Source organism: Falco rusticolus, chromosome 11, assembly GCF_015220075.1.
Source record: "Falco rusticolus isolate bFalRus1 chromosome 11, bFalRus1.pri, whole genome shotgun sequence".
Classification (NCBI taxonomy): Eukaryota; Metazoa; Chordata; class Aves; order Falconiformes; family Falconidae; genus Falco; species Falco rusticolus.
In genome coordinates this window covers 25,636,914-25,656,360 of record NC_051197.1, presented here as the reverse complement: position 1 = coordinate 25,656,360, position 19,447 = coordinate 25,636,914, and the positions used below count along the sequence as shown (strand labels likewise).

The following is a 19,447-nucleotide window of genomic DNA, read 5'->3' as shown; positions in this document are numbered from 1 at the left end:
TTTTCATTTCACCTGTTGCTGTTCTCCGGAATGATGCCCCCAGGTATTTTCTGAGCTGTGCTGGATTCCTGTCTAGCTGAGAACTCCAGAAGATTTCTGGTCCGGTGGCTGGAACTTCCAGTGGAATCAACTCCATTGGGATCCTTTTCAAACACACTGGAAAACATAATAACCATAGCAAAACATAACACATACATAAAGGCTCTGCAACACACTTAAGGTTAAATACTCAGGTGAGTAAGTTTCTGGCTGCTGCTGTGTTACATGGATAAGGTTCATGTCATAGCTGATGTAAAAATGTGATGTCTTGTGTCATATTACTGTTGTGTAAAGCATTAGTAGACAGAAAAGCAATTCCATTCTCTTCTTCAGTTTTAATTCTTCGAAGGATTTTGATGCTTTGGTTTTCATGTTCCCCTATAAGCTTCATCTGATGAAACTGAGATCAGTCTGTTTGTAACCTAGATCTGCAGGCATAAGAAGATTACCTATATTCATATCAAAGTACCCCTGAACTTTAACTTTCATCAGCTTCAAAGCACAATTGACATAGTTTATATGAATACAATATGTAAGAAAAATATAGCTACCAAATTCCATGCAGCTGCAAGCCTGGAGTATTATGCCAGACATCTAACAAAACCATATACAAACGTACACATGTTAAATTCTACTTGGATTTAGAAACACTGGCAGGGCTGACAACCCCCATTTACATAGCAGCAGCAGGCCATGGTCCCAGATACCCTGTCGCCCTGGTCTGGGCTGGCAGTGATCAAAGGATCTCCCCCTGGGGGCTGCACGGCCAGCCAGCCACGCGGCATAGGAACCTCTGCGCTGCTCTCCACGCAGAGCCAGGCAGGAGCACTTCAGAAGAGTGATTTACAAGTGAGAAATCTTGAAAGCACAAAAGCAATACTTCAATACATGCTCTTCAGAGACCAAGCTTTACTCTTTTGTCAACATGGTTGCTTCCTGAAAGATGTGTTTTTACAAAACCAAGTTCTAACTTCTTAGCTGACAACAGCAGAGCATCACCAGCAGCAACACAGTGGAAATACACAAATACAAGAAGACCCCAGCATGCCAGTGAGATCTTTGCCATGCATGTTGATCACCACCTACAGAGTACATTTTAATTCATCACCCACCTCTCCTGTGCAGCAGAGCATAAACTCTGCAGGGGAAGATCTCATTTTCCTATTTGTTATATGGCATTATTTTGCAACGGGCAAGGAATACAAATGGTAATAACAGAGAAAGGCAAGGCCTAGCAAGGAGGGCAGATTAAATACTCCACAACTAAGCAGAAGGCACACAGACATAGTTGCCTAGCAATCCTCTCTCTTTTGCCAATACATCTGTGCTCCTGTTAGCAGTAACCCAGGTCTCCCTGTGAGTAATTGTGTCACGTTCTGCAGAACCGCTGGAGCCAGGGCAATACCAGATCCAGCTGACGTCGCTTTGACTGCCTCCTCTCCTTCAGGTTTCCGGGCAGCAGCACAGAATCAGGGCAGCAGAAATGCTACAAGAAAGGCTTTGTTTTCACTAGTGACATTGGGCAGAAAAAATACAGTTTCCTTAGTGTATACGTACACTAGCATCCAAACATCTCATTGCTTCTACTGCACAGCATGGAAAGTTGGATGGTTTATCCACAACCTCATAGATCAGGCAACAGCAGGCTACCTAATTTTACTGAAACAATCCCCACTATCTACTGTATTTTATGAGATCGTGTTTTTTCTCTTCCAATGAAAGCATCAGCACAGCTGGCAGCATCTCAAGCCCAGAACCAGAGCTCAAAACTAAGGCTGATGCTTAAAGTGCTGGAAGTCACTCATCTGTGAAATGTCACTACTCTTAGCTAACTTAGAGCCATGACTCTAGACAGCTAAAAGTATATGGAAGTTTATTCATTAAACCAAGAATATCCATCAGAAGATCTGAAAGTTGTAGCTCTCCTGCAAACCATTTCTCCACAGCCTGATGTATATCAGCCATCCAATCCAGTGTGTCCATAGCCCTCCTGGGTCTGGCGCTTTATCCTACCCTACTTCTCTCTGTTCAAAATGACATGTTGAACCAGAGAAACTAACAAAGACCTAATCAGCAGAAGTGTAACAAATCTGCATTTTTCCATGATGATTCTTCCTTCCTATCCTATTTGCCTCGTTCTGCAAAAGCAGTTCTTGTTATTTCAGGTTCCAGTTAGCACGGTGACTAGTTTGAGGTGAAGTGCCACATGTAACATATTGCTACTCCAGTTCACCCTGAGCTCTGAACAAAAGTAGTGAAATCCAAACCAAGTACATCAAGGATAAAGATAAGTACCACTCTTCAATCACAACTAATTCTTAGTTTTTGTAATTTAGTCATTTTAGCTGTGCAGCCACTCAAAACCACACACAGCTGCTCATTTGATTGTATCAGCTTTAATAGAGAGGAGACATTTATTTTCCCTCCTCTTATGCTTACAACATCCTAATCTTTTCATCAAAATTAAAATTTCACTTTTGGCACCAGCTAAGTATGGGATGTTTCAACCTGAACGAAGATATCTTCAGCCATAAAAGACAATAGAGGTGGCAAACAGAGCATGTTTTGACATCCTTACAGGCACAAACCATTGTGCTCACTTCTGAGAACATGGGCACCAAATGACGACAAAATATGGTATTGTTTACAGTATTTATTCCAATGTCATTTCCCTTATTGGGATAGTTTTTTTCCACAAAATGCTTCCTTGGAAGCAGGGCTAGCAGAAATTTCTGCCCTAAGCTACATGGGCTACATTTGCTTCCCCTTTCCCATTCTTTTTTTAGGACCTTGAAGATGAGAAAAAGCTTCCTTCTGGAAGTCTTCAATATGTCTAAAAAAAACCCCATAATTCCCCTTCCTTGCTCCTTTGGTTTGTGGCAGTGACCCAAAACCAAAAGAACTTCCATTTTGGATAAGGAAAACCCTTGCAACTTGAAATACTGTCCTGCTTCTACCTTGTAATTACTTGGGGAGTTTTGTCAGTTTTTTGCCCATCTGAATAGAAGATGTCCTTCTGTTGTATCATTTCTTCTCCTTCCTTCCTCCCACGAGAGGTCACTTGTAGAGTTTGTCTGTAAGCAAGGCTCCATCTTCGGGTGACAGAGAGGTGAGGACATGCAGGTAACTGCCCATACCCTCTGATCCCTCATTCTCAAAGACCTTTCCTTGCCAAGTGGGTACATGAGGGCATGATATCAGGGTATCAGAAATATTCCTCCTTGGACATCTCAAATTAACATGGGGGGAAAAGCATTATTTAGGACCAGCGAGAGCAGCTGGGATGAAGGACAGACCTCTCCTGCAGAGCTACATTTGGAAACACCTGCCCACCTGAGGCATACTGAGCTTTACAAGTGCTACGCAGAACAGCAACAATACAAGCCAGAACAGCAAGGGTCTACAGAACAGCTCCCCAGTAGCATGACACTAAAGATTGAGTCAATATTGACCATCAGAAGCATCAGGGAGAAGACATTACAAACAGTGAAAAAGAAAGGTAGGTGATCCCATTCAGGGGAAAAAAGGCTTCTGAAAAACAGTATTTTCAGCTAAGATATCAATAGTCACTTCAAAAAAAAATTTTAATATGACAGGTGGTAAATACATGGAAAATTTTTTTTCATTCTGTTGGGCTACAAGATGAGAATTTGGAAAAGAAAGAGCACTTATCTGCCCTGAGCAAGTCCTACCATGTGCAGGAATGGAGTTACTGCTCTACATTAGAAGTCAAGAAAGACTGAAGCTGAGAAATGGCTTTACTGGACAAGATGAGCAGTTAGAAGCTGGAACCTCTTCTGTTTGGCCACACCTTACATACCTGGGGTGCCTACCATGGCTTTGCAGCCTGCATTTGGACATCCCAGATATCGTGAGCAGTACAGGGTTTCCAAACAGCCACAAACACCCTGTCCAAGCTGGCTGAGCTATCAGCTTGTTTAAGATGCAAAACCAGATCCAAGAGGAAAAAAGAAAGAATCACTAAATACTTCATGAAGATGTTTGTTCAGAAGTGTAGATCAATCTGATTATAGGAGGGAGAGAAAAGCAACACTCCTGTCATGGTTTCTCCAGGCATTCAATGGCACCTGATATTTTAGCTGTATTTTTACTTCTTTGGTTTGAACGTCAGTTTGATAACTGTGAAAGCAAGTCTTGCCAGGAGCCCGAACTAAATTTCAATTGAACTTCTGGCTGAACAAACCCTGTGTGCTTCAAGTTTGGAATACTGACATTTAAGTTGCACAGTAATTTGTAGATGAAAGCCAATAGTGATATCATAACAAAGAGTTTTCTGGGGACAGAACCACCTCTGAGTATGAGCTGGGATGCTTCCAATGGGCTAAAGTTGACATTGCAAGGAGACACCAACCAAGGACCTTGTCCTCTTCCTAACTGATTCCAGACAAGGCTGCTGCAGTGCCAAATGCTGTCTGGAAAGTATTTCTCCTTTCTTATTCCCGATGAGGGCACCATCTGCTGACAGCAAGGCGCTACCTTCTCCTGCCAGGCTGCTCCAGAGTTACCCTCTGCGAGCGCTGGGCTGGCAAGAGCACCCCAGCTTCTTTCCTCTGCCGAGGACCATGAGGAAAGCAACCCAGACTGGAAGGTTTTTGTGTTTTGTTCTTTTCAAAACCTCCATGTTTTTCTTGTGTTCTTTTCTTTAAAAGACAATTTACTTTTAATAAAGCTCTTGGAAAAGAAAGGAAGCAAGCAAGTATCGACACCCAGAGCATTTATTCTTGCCTTCCAAATGATATACAGTTATCTGGAAGTGGGCTGGCTTTTATTGCCAAAGCTTGGGCAGGCCTTATGCAAGCAGTCTCAACTGCAACGTTCATTCAGGGCAAAAACTTTCTGCGCTTCACTCCCAACCCAGCAGATGAACACACGGAGGAAAGGGTAAGTTATCAGTGAGTGCACCTGGCATTCTGCGCAGGCTCTGCAACCGTATCAGTGGCAGCAGGCCAAGGCAAGCGAGCACAGCTAGGCCACGGCAGAACTCTGCCAGGATGAACGTGTGGCTGTGATCAGTAAAGGAAAGAGAAAGGAATCACTTCCTGCTCCTGAAGTTGTAGTTTGTAAGAAAATCAAGGGTATTCCATTTTATTCAAGCACCAATCCATCAAGAGAGGTTCTGAAGGTCTGGAACCTGAACCCAAGTCCAAATCACTCAGCCTGCCCTTTTCCTCTCAATTTCTCCCTCTTTTCAAGGAGAAACTACACCACACGACCAAAGGTGTGCTATGGAAGCAGTTTTCTGGCTTTGGGCCACCTCCAACACAAATGTACACTCAACTCAGCACTGAAACATATTCTTTCAGTGTCACAAACATCAAAGTAAGTTTCCTGTATTAAAAGTGTTAATAACACAAACATCTTCCAGAGCTTCTGCTGGTTTTGCTAAAACACTCAGAGGGCTCTGTATTTCCTCAGCAGCCAGAAGGAGCTGGCTAACGTGGCACTATTGCATGTCGCTTGCACTCATCTAATAGTTTTCGCATTTCACCAGTTCTTCTCTACTAGTAAGAAATGAATAGCCTTTTGACTGTCAAAATTTGGATGTATGTTTCCTAGCATACTTCAGGTACACATTACATTTAAGACTATCAACCTCCAGAAGACATATGGAAGGCTACTGAGGCTTGCAAAAAGCAGAGAAATAATCCTTTTCTATCCTTCACCAAGTGCAAAAAAGCCCAGGATTGGATAAACTGAGATTAAGAAACTCACCCTTGTTGTACGGCCCACAATTAGTGGTTCTCTGTTCTCAGAACATCTTTTAGAGATGCTTTAATCAGTCAGTGTTTAGACAACACCATCCAACCTGCAGCTTGAAGGAAATCACAGGCCACAGGTACAATGTTTAATGGTCACAATTCAGCGCCGCTCCCAAACCAGGCTGAGCTGGAAGGTGGCAACAGGCAAGCAAGGAGCCTGGCTGGGGAGTTCCTCCTCCACTGCACTGCAAGCCATGGGTGGTTTCAAGTAACCTGCCCAACTTTGCACTGGAATGGAGGGAGGAAGAAGCACACACACAATCAGGAAGAAATTTTAAGGCAACAGGAAGAAAAAAATGCATTTCAGTTGCTAGTCATTACCCTTCATTTTAGGCCACATTATTCATCAGGACATTTCGAGTGTTTTCAAACGTGCCATGATGCTGCTTGATCTTATGATCGAGCTCACCTGCCAGGGCAGCACAGTGATGGGATCCAGACCATAGTGAGACCTCAGTCCAGGACTGGCTGCTGTGGGTGGGATCTGCACCGACAAACCTGAGCACACAACTTCCAGCTCAAACATCTCTGCCGCAGCACAACACTTGCTGCATGTGATGTTATGGTGACAAGATTAGCTTCTTTGTCCACTTCAAGGGAACTACAAAATTATTTCTCTAACTTTCCATCATCCCACCAACCAAGGTAATCCCTAGGCTCCTGCCTGCTGTAAGACAAGTCTGCTTCTTTAATCACAGAGTCCGGCATTAAGGCTCAAACGACAGCAAACTTGCACAAAATCACTGCTGAATGCACCAAGCCTCCAAATTAACCTGCTCTCTCACATACCAACTCAAGACTACCCAGCCTGAATAAGGGCTCTAAACCATACTGACACCAAAACAGCTGTGCTCCACGGATGGTGCTTTCAGCAGCCCAAACCACATGTGCTCCAAAAGCTCAGCAGGCAACATTAGTACTGACTAGCAGCCTGCACACTAGGTGGGATGCTAATCTGGGTGCTGGTGAAAGACTTGTGTTTACTTACTTCATCCTTACAAGCAGCAATTGCGATAGCATGCAGCTGAGCTATTTCCTCATTTTTAGTAAAAGAGGATTAATCTTAACCACTTCTGGGGGTTTTTTTTGCCCCACTGTTTGTGTTACTACCTAAGAAATGAGACACACCTGTAAGTCTATCAGGAGACAGAAATCAGTGCTTCTTCATTTGTTGCAGTTTATGACAACAGCAGCCAAATCACGTTTCTCAGCTACCAAGGCTGGTGTGTCTTTATTTGCAGATTGCTCAATGGATCTAAATTTTTAATAGATTATTCAGTTTCCAGGATAGTCCTGGAAAGTAGGGGAAAAGCCATCAGGACACTCTAGAGAGGAACTGCAATGAAGTTTCTACAAAAGGCCAGCAATTCTAGTGCAGCTGCTGTAGGTCAACAGGACACAAGAGATTTTGAAGCAGCAGCTTTACTTAGTTCCATCAATCACCACCTCAGTCATCCTCCACCACAAATATGGCTTAAGAATTTTTGGTTACATCATCAAGTCTGTTTTCCAGTTTGAAAGGGGTTCCAGCCATACAGAGGTGGCCAACTTGTAATAAAAAATAAAATTAATAAAAAAAAAAAAAATCACACCACTTTCTCAAACCCCCTGTTCCAATCTCTTTGCAGATCTGCCTTTCCCCTCCCTAACTTCACATTTTTCTTTGTTTTCCATCATTAAATCTCTGAAATGGTAGTTAGGACACATTCTGGCTGGCTGACACCTTTATAAATGCTCTAGACAATGACCACCAAAGTAAGCTTGAGCAGACTGATTAGGGGGAAAAAATAACTAGCTGAACATTTTTCATAGCCAAGAAAATAATGCTAGGGCCACTAGCAAGTACCCAGCTTGCATGCTTTGCTGCTGCTGGCTCAAAAAGCAGAGATATAAAAATTCACCTTTTGCATCTTCCATGATGGTTCTCCATTCTTACTTCTTACACATTTATTGGGTTAGGTTCTGGAAAATATCTTACCGTCACATGTAGGACTTGTATGAAAAAAAAAAACCCAAACACACAAACCGATTTATATTCAAATGGGCACAGGGAAGAGAAACAAAAGAAAAATACTCAAAAAAATAAATGCAAAAAAATAATAAAACCAATCTATATTCAACTGGGCACCAGGAAGAGAAACACAAGAAAAATATTCAAAAAATAAATGCATGGATTGTTTAGACTAGAACATGTGCTTGGTTTCCATTTGTTTCAGCATTATTTGTGCTTATTTAACACATTTTCAGATCTGGTTACTACCCAGGCCCAGCCTAACACAAATTTGAAAATTAAACAAGGGGGAGGGGAGGGGGGGGGAGGGCACCTAGGGATCGTAATAGTTTGAAAATTTTCAGATTTCATGTTGTAAGTAATTCGGGAAAAAAAAAACCACAAAAAAACAGCAGCACAGCTAACTAGATGTTTCTTAATGCCAGAAGTCAGCAGTCTTTCAGGGGTGCTGTGTCAGCTGAGAACGCAGCCTTGCTGACCAGCACTGGCTATCTAGCAAAAGGCAAGTGTGAAAGCAGGAGATGCTGCCTCCCACAGATACCTGTCTCCAGATGTCATGGTTCCAGCTCCCAACCCTGCTGCATGCCAAGGTTTGTGGGCTCACTGCCTTTTGTGCAAATACTGCAGGGCTGCCAATTCCTGTCTTACACCTCATGGTACGTGAGACTGGGGCAAAGGGGTGACCTCTGCAAGCAACAGAATCAAAATGTACCCTTCTCCCTTCATACACCTCACCAATCATTCTTAAATAATAATAAAAGGAAGTTTTTATAGATGTTAAAACCAAATCCAAATAATTCACAAAGATTAGAGAATAGTTCATTGACACACAGACGGGAAATATCTGGGCGCCTTTCTTCTGGTATAAGACAAATAGATAAAATAGAAACTTACACTAATATAATTCCTGCTGAATTACTTCTGCTTTTAATAATTGAAAGCAGTTTTCTATACAAAATAGCAACAAACCCAAAAGAGTTTAGTAACACAGTACCATGTAACGCGGAGTTACCGTTTATACAAGCCACTTGCAGGACCAGAAAGTATTCAATTCACATTTACATTAGATTTATATTTAATTCAACTTGCGTTCTTCTCTCAGAGATAACATGGTGCCATGTCCAAGACTGAAGGATGTTCTGAAAAGCTTGATGGCAATTAAGCAGACTGGACTAGACTCTCCCTCCAATGTTTTCTTAACAGGTTTCCTGGGTTGATATGCCAGCTTCCCTACCAGACATTCAGTGCCGCTCCCATATTCCCAAATTAAATGTTACAGATTACCCATACACTTAGTATATTTGTCAGCATGAAAAAAATGTGTCAGCACAATAATTTTATCTGCTAAACTTGTTTGCCAAGGGCTGCCACATCCTGGACTGCTTCCCATAATCTTAAAGCAACAGAACAGCAGAGCCTCAGAGTCCTCCATGAAACATCACAAACATCCCACCACTTACCTACGCAGTCAATGTGATGTAAGACCAATAAACAAAATTACGTGTGAACCAGTGTTAGTGCAACAGCAAACACAGAACTAACTACAGAGCCAACCATTCAGATTTTTTTTTTGCAGAACTCCCTGTTGTTCAGCTTCACATCCCTGTCCCAGAACAACCAGATCACTTCCCTGCTTCCTCTGATTTGGTGGAAATGGGCAACTAAAGAGAAAACCTATATATCTGTCCTTTTGTTCTACCTCCAGCCTTCAAAGAATCCTATCCCTTCCAATTAAGAGTCTGAGAAGCATCTTACAATAAGGCCAGCTAAGGGAATTTTAAAGTCTGCTACCTAATTTAGGGGGCAAATTTCCTATGATTTTGCTTTTTTTTGATGTAACTCTCCTTTTGCAATGGTTTGTTGGTTTTAAATAATAAAACATTCAGTGCTAATATATTTGAATCAAAATATCCCATGCCCAAATGCTGTCACACCTCCATACAGGTTTGCAAGTGAAATGGTTTCCTACATAAAAGAAATGGCAACACTGTCAAAGTTTCAAATCGTAGTTGACAACTGCATAGAAATTAGGTATTCCACAGCTAGCTAACTCAGGGGGAAAAGTACTTCTGCTGAACTATAAGCTAGCATGTATTATAAAAAAAAAAAAGATTACTTATTTCTGTAAGAAGTTGCAGGGATGGAAAAACATCACGTGTACTGGAAGCTCCTGTTTGTTAAGGACCAAGCAGAACAGCAATCATGACTATCACGTTCGTGGAGCTACTATTCAGTGACACCTCTATAAAAGGAAGAAAATGCGTATGGGAGGAGTGAAATCTTAAGTCATGGTTTGCATATCCCACATTCTAGGCCTTCCAAAGAGTACTGCACAATCAACATTCATACCACCTTGATACAGTCTAGTATTTTAATTGCAATGCAAGCATTTACTCTGCTAGGGGGAAAAAAAAAAAAAAAAGCAGAAAAAGTAATTACTTGCAAATTTGCAATTACATTGCTCTTCACTGCCTAAATCCAGCACTGATGCAGACCACCTAGCTCAGGTACAGCAATCACACGGATATGCTCAGCTACTACACCGGCAAGAAATTTCTTTTTATCTACTTTAATAAACATCAAATGGGTCACGACATTAACCCCGTAACATTTCTACAGTTACCAATTGTTGCAAAGGTATGAACACAAACCGACCTTTCAGCCTACTTTGACAGCAGTTTCTTGCCATCAAGCTCAACACCTTACTCATTCCTGAGGGTAGAAAAGCTGACACAGGAACTTTAGAGCACTGTGCTAAAAGACTTTCCACTCATCTTCTGTATGTTTCCAAGCCTCTCAAAACCAACTAGAGCTTCACGCATTCCAACTCCTCACTGTAATGTGGAGGCAACTAAAATTTCTGCCAGCTTCAGAAAGGTTACTGGTTCTATTAGTTCTCACCAAGTGTCTCTCAAGTGTGTGGTAACATTTGCAAATGCAGATTGCTTAGCACAAACGTACAACTCAATCACTTAGTATCTGATTTAGTATCTGGAAGCTGATTTTTCTGCCTGATTGTCAAAAATACCAATACAAACCCTAAATGCACTAAGAAACAGTCTACCTTAATTTTACCTTGATATGGATGAGTTCATCAGCTGTATTTCACTGCCAGAGATAAACAATATTTACAATAAGTGCAAATACTTCAAAAGTAATTTCAGCTTTAGCAATTTTTCTAATCTTATTAAAAATGTACAAACACCAACATTGTAAAAGCTTATCAGAGTCAGAAACAGCATCTTCCTCCAGATCTATCCCATCCCATTCCTTCAGCTTGACTGGGGTTTTGAGAACAAATGGAGACACTGACTGGGAATCTACTGAAATATTCTCCCCTTCTGAAAAAGCGAACAGATTCAAATAAAAGGTCTCTATGTTCCAAAGCCAGGTTAAATAGACAGATGTGTAAGAAGTATCCCTTTTTAGTCTCCTCTCTTCCACAGGTTTCTTTATCAAGTGTCTGGGAAATAACGCAGCATTTCCTTCCCGCTGTCTTGGTTCCTATGCCCCACTGATACAGTTTGAATAAGAGAGGTTTCTGATTACCGCTTCAACTAATTAAGGAGAGGAAACCACCTCTTCACCAGATCTAGAAGACAAATAATACAGGGCTTACACTGTAATGAGGAAGGCTGCAGCAAGACACACCTAACGGCCAGGATTGCAAAGCACTAGAACAAACAGTGGGATTTCCTGCATTGGGTACTAGAAGCAGCTTAAACTCAGCTACTTACATTAGCACAAGTATAAACAAGCAGATGAGCTCTCAAAGTCTGCGCCTTTTTTTCTAAAAGGATTCTAAACACAGCTCTGTAACCTCTTCAGGTATAAATGGAGCAGACAAACTGCTGTACGCTGTATTGATTAACAAAGTGCCAAGCCAAGAGAAAATAAAAGTACAAAACCTATCTCTTGTGGGCAGAAGGATTCCAAAAGAGGAACTATTATACAGATGAGTCTTCCCCTATGCAGGAGGAGAGCAAAGGATGTAAGTCAAGTTTCAAGCTCAAGACTAAAACACAACACTGCCTGTATTAAAGATTCAAACAAAAATTGCAGGACAGCAAACTTGCTATGCAAAGAGGAATTCTTAGGCAGCTTACCTCAGTGGACCGTAATTCAACATTATGAAAGCCAGTATCACCATCACACACAGGGTCCTTCTCTTTGGAGATGATACTTTGAGCTTCTGGTTCTACACAGGAAAAACCAGAGAAGACGTGCAATATAAAAGGGGCACAGACATACAAAGGTATGTCATGTCAGAAGCTGAACACACCAAATTATTCTTGCTCTTTGGATTTGTATTTGCCTGATTATGTATGAATACAAGCCAGGACTACTTAAAACTATTTTGTTTGTGCATTATATTTAGCTTCTATCCAGTCTATCTTCTCAGTGATATCTTCAGAAGTACCATGAAATAAAGAACTGAAAGTCAAATAGATGTGACAGCTGTCCTGACCTAGAGCTGGTGAGAGTCCTGCTCAGACTAGGAGCCCTGGGCTAGAAACCCCCAAAGGTCTTCCAGTCAACATTTCCATGATTCTGTTCAAGTGCCTCCCACCTGAGAAGGTGGGACAATCTCTTACCTCTAATACTACTTCATCCAGCTGCCTCTTCAGCATGCTGTTTTCTTTCTTGAGCTTCTCATTCTCCAGTAAGGCTGCCTTCAGCCTCGTCTCTAGTCCCAACATGTATTCTTTCTTTTTCTTACGTGACTGGAAGGCTGACTCCCGGTTTTTGATCATGCGCTCCTGCCGTCTCAAGACATTGATCTAGATTGACAATACGGAGGCCTGTTAATGATCCACAAGTTAAAAGCGTCTCTATTTCATGCATAATTTCTGCTCCTCTATTTTCTCAAAAGTTTGTACAGATAGCTTCCTGCACTCTGCTTCAAATGAGCTGAAATGGTCAGCACAGAGCCAACTAGGAATCATGGTACACCTCCAAGAGTTATAGCTCACGAACAATGAAAAACAAGTCTTACACTGTCTTGTTTTCTCCAGAGTTCTCAGCCTCCTAGGTGTAGGGGACACAAAACATATACCTGAGCAGCAGTTTTATTTGATCAACCAAATCACAAAGACAGATAATACCTACCTTCAGGTCTGCAAGGTAGACTTTCACCTTGACTTTACCATACACCATATTTTATAGGCCACAATCAATCAGTCATCTGTTTTCTTACCTGGAAAGTTCTATGGTTTTTTAGTCTGTCCTGTATGGAAGCCATTTCCACACTGATCACACCTGTGTCTGTACCTTTTGCAGCTAAGCTATATAGTTTTTGACATCTTGAATACTGATGCTGACCTCAGACTGCACATTCTATGAGTATCAAGCACTTACATGGCAGTTGAAATGCACTCTCTGGGTGCATCTATGCTAGCATTTTAATTCAGATCAGGTGTGTGGCTTTGATGCACATTTCCTGAGTGTCCCACTGAATATGCTTTGGTTCACATCACAGAACAGTCTCTGATAGAGCACACAAACTGGATTCCTTCTGGCTGAAGCTAAACCAGCAAATAAACTCCAGGAGGGCACATAATTCACTCCAACCACTAGCAGGCATTCAGTCTGCACGACCAGACCAGGACAGTTCAAAGTAACCCTTCCCTATCCTCCAGCAGTCCTGATGACGTGATTTTTTTTTCCCCAAGCAGGAACAGCCTATCATCTTTTACCACTTACTCATTTTGTGGTTTGGTTTGCACTGAGTGAGTGGGACAATCTAGACTGAAAGCATCTTGCTGCTGACGAGGATAATGATGATCGATACTGCAGAGCTATACAAAGCTACTTGAAATCCTAAGTTTAAATACTACTGTGTTGATTTCCTTTCCCTCACAGATTAGCAACAGCAACTCTTTTTATTAAAAACAGAAGACTTCCATCACATTATTAAGCTAGAACAGAATGTGTCTTAATGATGTATACATTGAAAAAGAACTGAAATGCCACGTCTTACACAGAACTGAATATCCTCCAGTAGCTACCAACATATGCACCGGTGTAAACTGTATCTATTAGAGCATAAAAACTAAAGAAAAAAAAAGATGAGAACTATTCTAGAAATATCAGTCTATAGAAAAAATAAGTCACAGAATAGTAACACTAACGAACTCAGTGTGCTCTGGTCAAGTTCCGGCTGCTTAAACTCTCTCCCTATATATACCCACACACAGACAGTATGGAGCTCTAGGGCTTTGGTGTCTGCAAGAAAATTTGGCTACAGGCTGTTTGAAGAAGTCATTCTTCTTCACGATACCGCAGTCTGGTGACAGAGACTGAGAAAAAACATTACAGTGCATTAACACTTTGGGCTGTCTCCATGTTGATCTAATTGCTTTCTGTAAAGATCATTTATTCTATGTCTAGTCTGCTGCCACCAAGAAGAATCTCTGAAGCTGTTTGTACTTAATCCAGTTTCTCTCTCTAGCAGAGAGTGGAGATGGAAAAGATTTTAACATTCTTTCATTAACACTAAGCTTTGTCTTGAATTTGTTAAGTACTACAATACTTAACATAAGAAAACTTCTGCAGACGTATAAAAACTTTGGGGGGGGAAAAAAAAAGAAAGATTCAGGCTAGCCAAGGACCGCAGTGTATAGAACACACCATTCTGGAGCCAGGATCATTTCAACTGAGATGAAATAATAAGGAATGAGTTCATGCAGCAGCTTTGGCTTCAGCTGTGTGATACTCCAAACAAGTAGTTACATTCTTCTTCTTTTTAAAAAGAAGTTTTTCATCACAAAGTCAAACAGAGAAGACCAAATTGTTTACAGCCATTCTTGTTTGCAGACCTGCTTAGGACTACTCACTACTGGAGAGGTTTTGACTAAGCATCTGGAACCTCTGACAAATCTCCTTACTGCCCTGGAGAAAACATGGGAGTTAAAGCACCAGTGCAGTGTTTGTACACTAAGAGTACATCCTAAGGTACATCTATCGTTGTTTCAGACACCACCAGCTACATTTCAGGCTGCATTTATCTAAACTGTCCTCCTTTACTCAGTGTTCTCCAAATGCTGTCAGCTCTCTCCAGTCCGATTCAAGGTACCCTGCAAAATAACTGCATTTTAGTCTATGCCACACCACTTTCACTTTGACTCATTTCTTAAGCTTGCTTAAATGAAACCCAACTGTTGTGTCCTTGAGTTACTTTGTTTTAATTGAAAATCCCTAAAACAGTTTAAGATCCTTGGTCAACCCTCTAGCACTTGTCTGCCTTTCCTTGGGGAATAAAGTCACACTACCTGATCCTACCTAAATCTGATGCAGGAAATAGAGCTCTGTGTGTGAAACAGTGCAACAATGCTTGAACCTGGAAGCAGTATGGCACTAAGCATTACATAGCTGGCTTGGCATCAAGATAAACATGCCCTTTGCATTTTGGTAATCAGAAGAGAGAGAGGAACATTATAATATATAAAGTCAGACTGCTTGACCAACATTGCTTTACACAAGTGCTGAACAAAGACTCAACGTAGCAAACAACTCTAACTTCTGTTGCAGTCTCCCTCTTTGTAGGTTGTATTGTATTAATTTACCACTCAAGATAGCAACTTCTGGTTCCCAGGAAACACCTACCATAACGGGAAAACGTCAGCATTAAAATCAAACATTAATCAGTGCTGCAACTTCTGTTACCCAGCTTTCAAAACTACACCACCACACACATAAAAAATATGTTGTAAATATTGAGAGGTGAAAGGTTCATTGCAAAATTGCTTCAAACTACCAACTAGATTCGGATTGTCCTCTAACTTCAGAGTCTTTGCAAAGAGTCATACACTTTACAAATAAACACCGCTACCTCAATTCAGTCTTCCAAAGAAAAATCAGTTCTGAGCAAAATTTAATCTCCATTCCAATGCTAACTGTATTTCTAGCACAAGGCACTAAGAATGCCTCCCACGCACTGCAGGTTTTGGTACACACACTGGGAAAGTTAACAGAAAGCTGAAAGTACAAACCATTTCAACTTTACATTGGCTAGATTCCTGCCTCAACTTATGAAAGCTGCTCTTTTCGAAGATGCACCTTAAATGCAGGAACACAAAACCTACGCAAATGTTTTTTCTGTTCTTATGAAAGACCTGGGTTTTCTTGTTTCTAACTCAACAGAACACAACTTGACTAACGAGTTTATTTCATATGAAAATTACCTAAAGTACAGCACATAAAACAGGATTCTTTAATAGAAATGTTGAAGTAATTTTGCATACATAAGTGTGAACTAATTTTTTCTAAATTTTCAATACTTTTTTATCAACAGAACTGGAAGGCAAAATTAAATCTTTTCTTGCTACAGAGTGGAAACATGAGAAAAGGGCCCTATAAGGACACACCTAAACTGGATTCCCGCACACACCTACTGTTTATGTCCTCATATCACTTCACAGCAACAGGAAAGGCAATCTGCTTATTTGATTAAGAGCCTCCTTCCTTCATCTGGAAGAGTGGCTTGCTTAGGCAGCATTTCTTTTGTCCAATTTCCTAGTGGGAAGTTCTTCCTAGCGAAGAGTGACGGCACTGAAAGCCTAGCACTTCCCCAGGGCTGGCAAGCTGTGTAAACACGCGCCATCAGGACACGCACAATGTACGGCCTCACAGCGTACAGCTTGCTGTCAGCCGATCTCAGCCTAAGCCACTGGAAGGGCTGAGTGTTAAGCTAACAGTTTATCCCTCCTAAACCCAAAAGAAAGTCCTGCAGTGTTTCTTTTTATCCTGCAACATCTGCTTAGATTACCAAACAATAAAACTTGTTACAGAGCTCAAATGACAGCTACATCTGTGCAGCTCTGTGCACCACATATGGCATCTAAGGCGGTCTCAAGATCTTTTAACCCCACTGGCACCAGCTGTATCCTGAAACATTTGTTCTTTTTCAAAGTGCTATGACACAGTATGTGCTGATGAGCAGTTGCAACTGTTTTTTTCATGTTTCAATAAGCACAGGTAAGATACGCAGCATTTAGGCTGATACCAAGTCTAAAAACTGCCTCCCTAAAACAGCTTCAGGTCAAAATATCCACACAACCATCATTCAAAACAAACAGCTATTCATTATCACAGCTACATGTTTGACTACTGACTGTCAACAGATGCGTATATGAAGTGTGCTGACAATTAGGCGGTTTTGTCAATTAAACCTTATATTCAGACAATGGCAAGGTGCCATGCTAGTCCTGATTACAGGGAGTCACAAACCTAGTGACTGCTGACAGGTCTCCTCAGTTTGGCTTTGTACAGCAGGCAACTATCATTTAAAAATGCAGTGCTCTTAACTGGTCTAACAGACCTTTGTCAGCTTCTTGAAAATTCAAGACTGGGTTTACAATGCAGTCTGAGTGCTGAATTATTTGTAGCAAATGATTTTTCATTTAAAAATGCAGCCCCCACACAAACATGAATAGTGAGGAAAATTTAACATCAAGCATGAGTGGCAATTCCCAGACACTAGGAAACCGTACAACAACATCCCTCCAAAGAAGCCAGAAGACACATGCCTTTGCGAAGCAGTGCCCTGCACTGCTAATAAGCAGGTGACTACACGGCAAAATTTCATGTGAATGAATACCAGTGTTTTCTCCCTCACACTGAGGGATGCAACAGGACCTTCAGCTCATGACAGCAGCACTTGGAACACCACACTGGAGAACAACACCCTGAGAGTTTAAAAGCCACAAACAAGAAGCTTCTGTATTCTTCCCAACCATGCCTTCTTTCGGACAACAGAATGCAACAAAGCAGCTCCAGACTACTAGGAACTAAATCAAGTTAACACCCAGCTTCCTAGCTAGTTAAGATGTCAAAGCTAAAGGAGGAAAAAAACCCTGCACATCTCGAAAGTTATTTCTCTTTACTGCTTACTGTGAACTACCGTGGAAAAACATATCTATTTGCGCAGTGACTGTCGAGAGCTTACCCCTTTTCTACTCATTCAGCATATGATCAAAAGGAAGCCTGAAGAGATCAGGATCATATGAAACTCTGTATCTGAAGTTTCTAAAAATCATTAATAAATCTGGGAAGATAAACAGCATGGAAGAATCAGGCCTACTGCTGACACTTCAATTCATCTACTTCCAAAGCAGTGCTTTTATTACACGGATTAGAAAAATGGTTTAGCACTAATCAAAAAGCAGACATATCAAACCTTCATGTATGTAAGAGAGCTCCAGTCACTGAGAGTCTACAGTTGAGAAGACAAACAAAGGGGGGGGAAAATTTAAAAAAAAAAATAAAAAATGTATCAGCACTGTCTTCTGCCACAGTGCTTGCACACCTGGTCTGCAACTCCAGGCAGGCCAGCAGATATCAACCTGTTCCTCCCCACTCCTTGCCAAGCTGCCAAACTCCATTTACTGTTAGAAATCCTATTAGACAAGACCAACTGCAGCTCTGTCCTCCTGAAGACTCTAAAGCGACATGGTTCTCCCATCATATCCCAGACGCAGATAACTGAAAACTCTTTCTGAGCTTCAGTTATTAGCTATCATCACACAGCCAGAACTTACATCCAGCCCCATTGCTGGTGTGGTGCTTTGAAGCAGGGGCTTAGTCGCTGGTATTTTGCCGCTTGTTGAGCCATTCGCAGCAGCTGCAGGCAACGCATTCACTGTATGACTGTGAAGTGGTGTGGTCCCTCCAGGGACGGCAATGACTGGCTGGGAGGCAGGAAGCACCCCAGAAGCCTGGAGCTGTACCATAGTGGGCTGGGGGAGCACCACCAGTTGACCTAGAACACAAGAACAAACAGGAGTGCTCAGTGTATAGTATGAAATGGATTTGTACATGACCAGTTTGTAGGGCAATACTGAGGTAGGACATAGAAAGCTTTTGCTTCCTCTCCTGCCCTGCACAATATATCTCAAGTTCAATTCTACAGCACTAGTATATTCCACAGGATAGGAATAAAAAAACCCAACCCAAAACCCTCAAAAGTTTGCAGGGGTCTTAATCCACCCTGTAAGCCAAAACCACACATATTAAAGGGATCCAATAAATCAAGCTCACTCCCAAAAGCTCTTCAAAGTCAATAAAAGTCAACACTTGTTAGAAACATTACTCATTTCAGTATTGCTAACACTTGATGTGCTTTGGGCAACTTCCTCAAAGAACTTAACCGGTCTACCTCAATCCTCATCCTCCTCCTCCCTTTTGTCCGTCCCTTCTTTATTGCTGTATTCTGTGTGGTAAGTTTTCCACTGAACTGACTCATACTATACAAACCAATTCAGAAACAGCATAGAGAAAGAAGATGAAAAAGAAAGAGCAATGCCAGTTACACTTTCAAAACGTAAGTTAAAGCCTCAATTCATACCAAGACAAGACCAATTTCTTTTTGAAAAATGTCTCGTGTAAGAAATTTTATGCACAAGCTGAACAGAGCTTAAAAAAAGGCAAGCAGGAAAAATGAGGTAATTTTGACAGTCTGAAATGGAATTAAAAACAATCACTTCCAAGAAATTTCAGTCCAACAACGACATTTAACTTAAGCAGGTGCTTGAGTTGTCTGAAAACACATGAACATCTCTCCAATCCTTTGTAACAGGATGACCTCACCACCTTTCAGAAACAGCATGTTCCAGCTGAG

At 41.4% G+C, this 19,447-nt stretch overlaps 1 protein-coding gene across 3 annotated transcripts in view; it reads right to left on the bottom strand.

Annotated features, from left to right (window-relative positions):
- ATF6 (activating transcription factor 6) overlaps nt 1-19,447 on the bottom strand; it is an 81,587-nt gene that overhangs the window by 56,835 nt on the left and 5,305 nt on the right. For all 3 annotated transcript variants that reach the window (XM_037403883.1, XM_037403881.1, XM_037403882.1), the window contains exons 7-10: nt 18,369-18,589; nt 12,426-12,611; nt 11,937-12,028; nt 13-156 (exon numbers count right to left, since the gene is read on the bottom strand). In XM_037403883.1, coding sequence (XP_037259780.1) covers nt 13-156; nt 11,937-12,028; nt 12,426-12,611; nt 18,369-18,589 — 643 coding nt within the window. The remainder of the gene's footprint in view (nt 1-12; nt 157-11,936; nt 12,029-12,425; nt 12,612-18,368; nt 18,590-19,447) is intronic.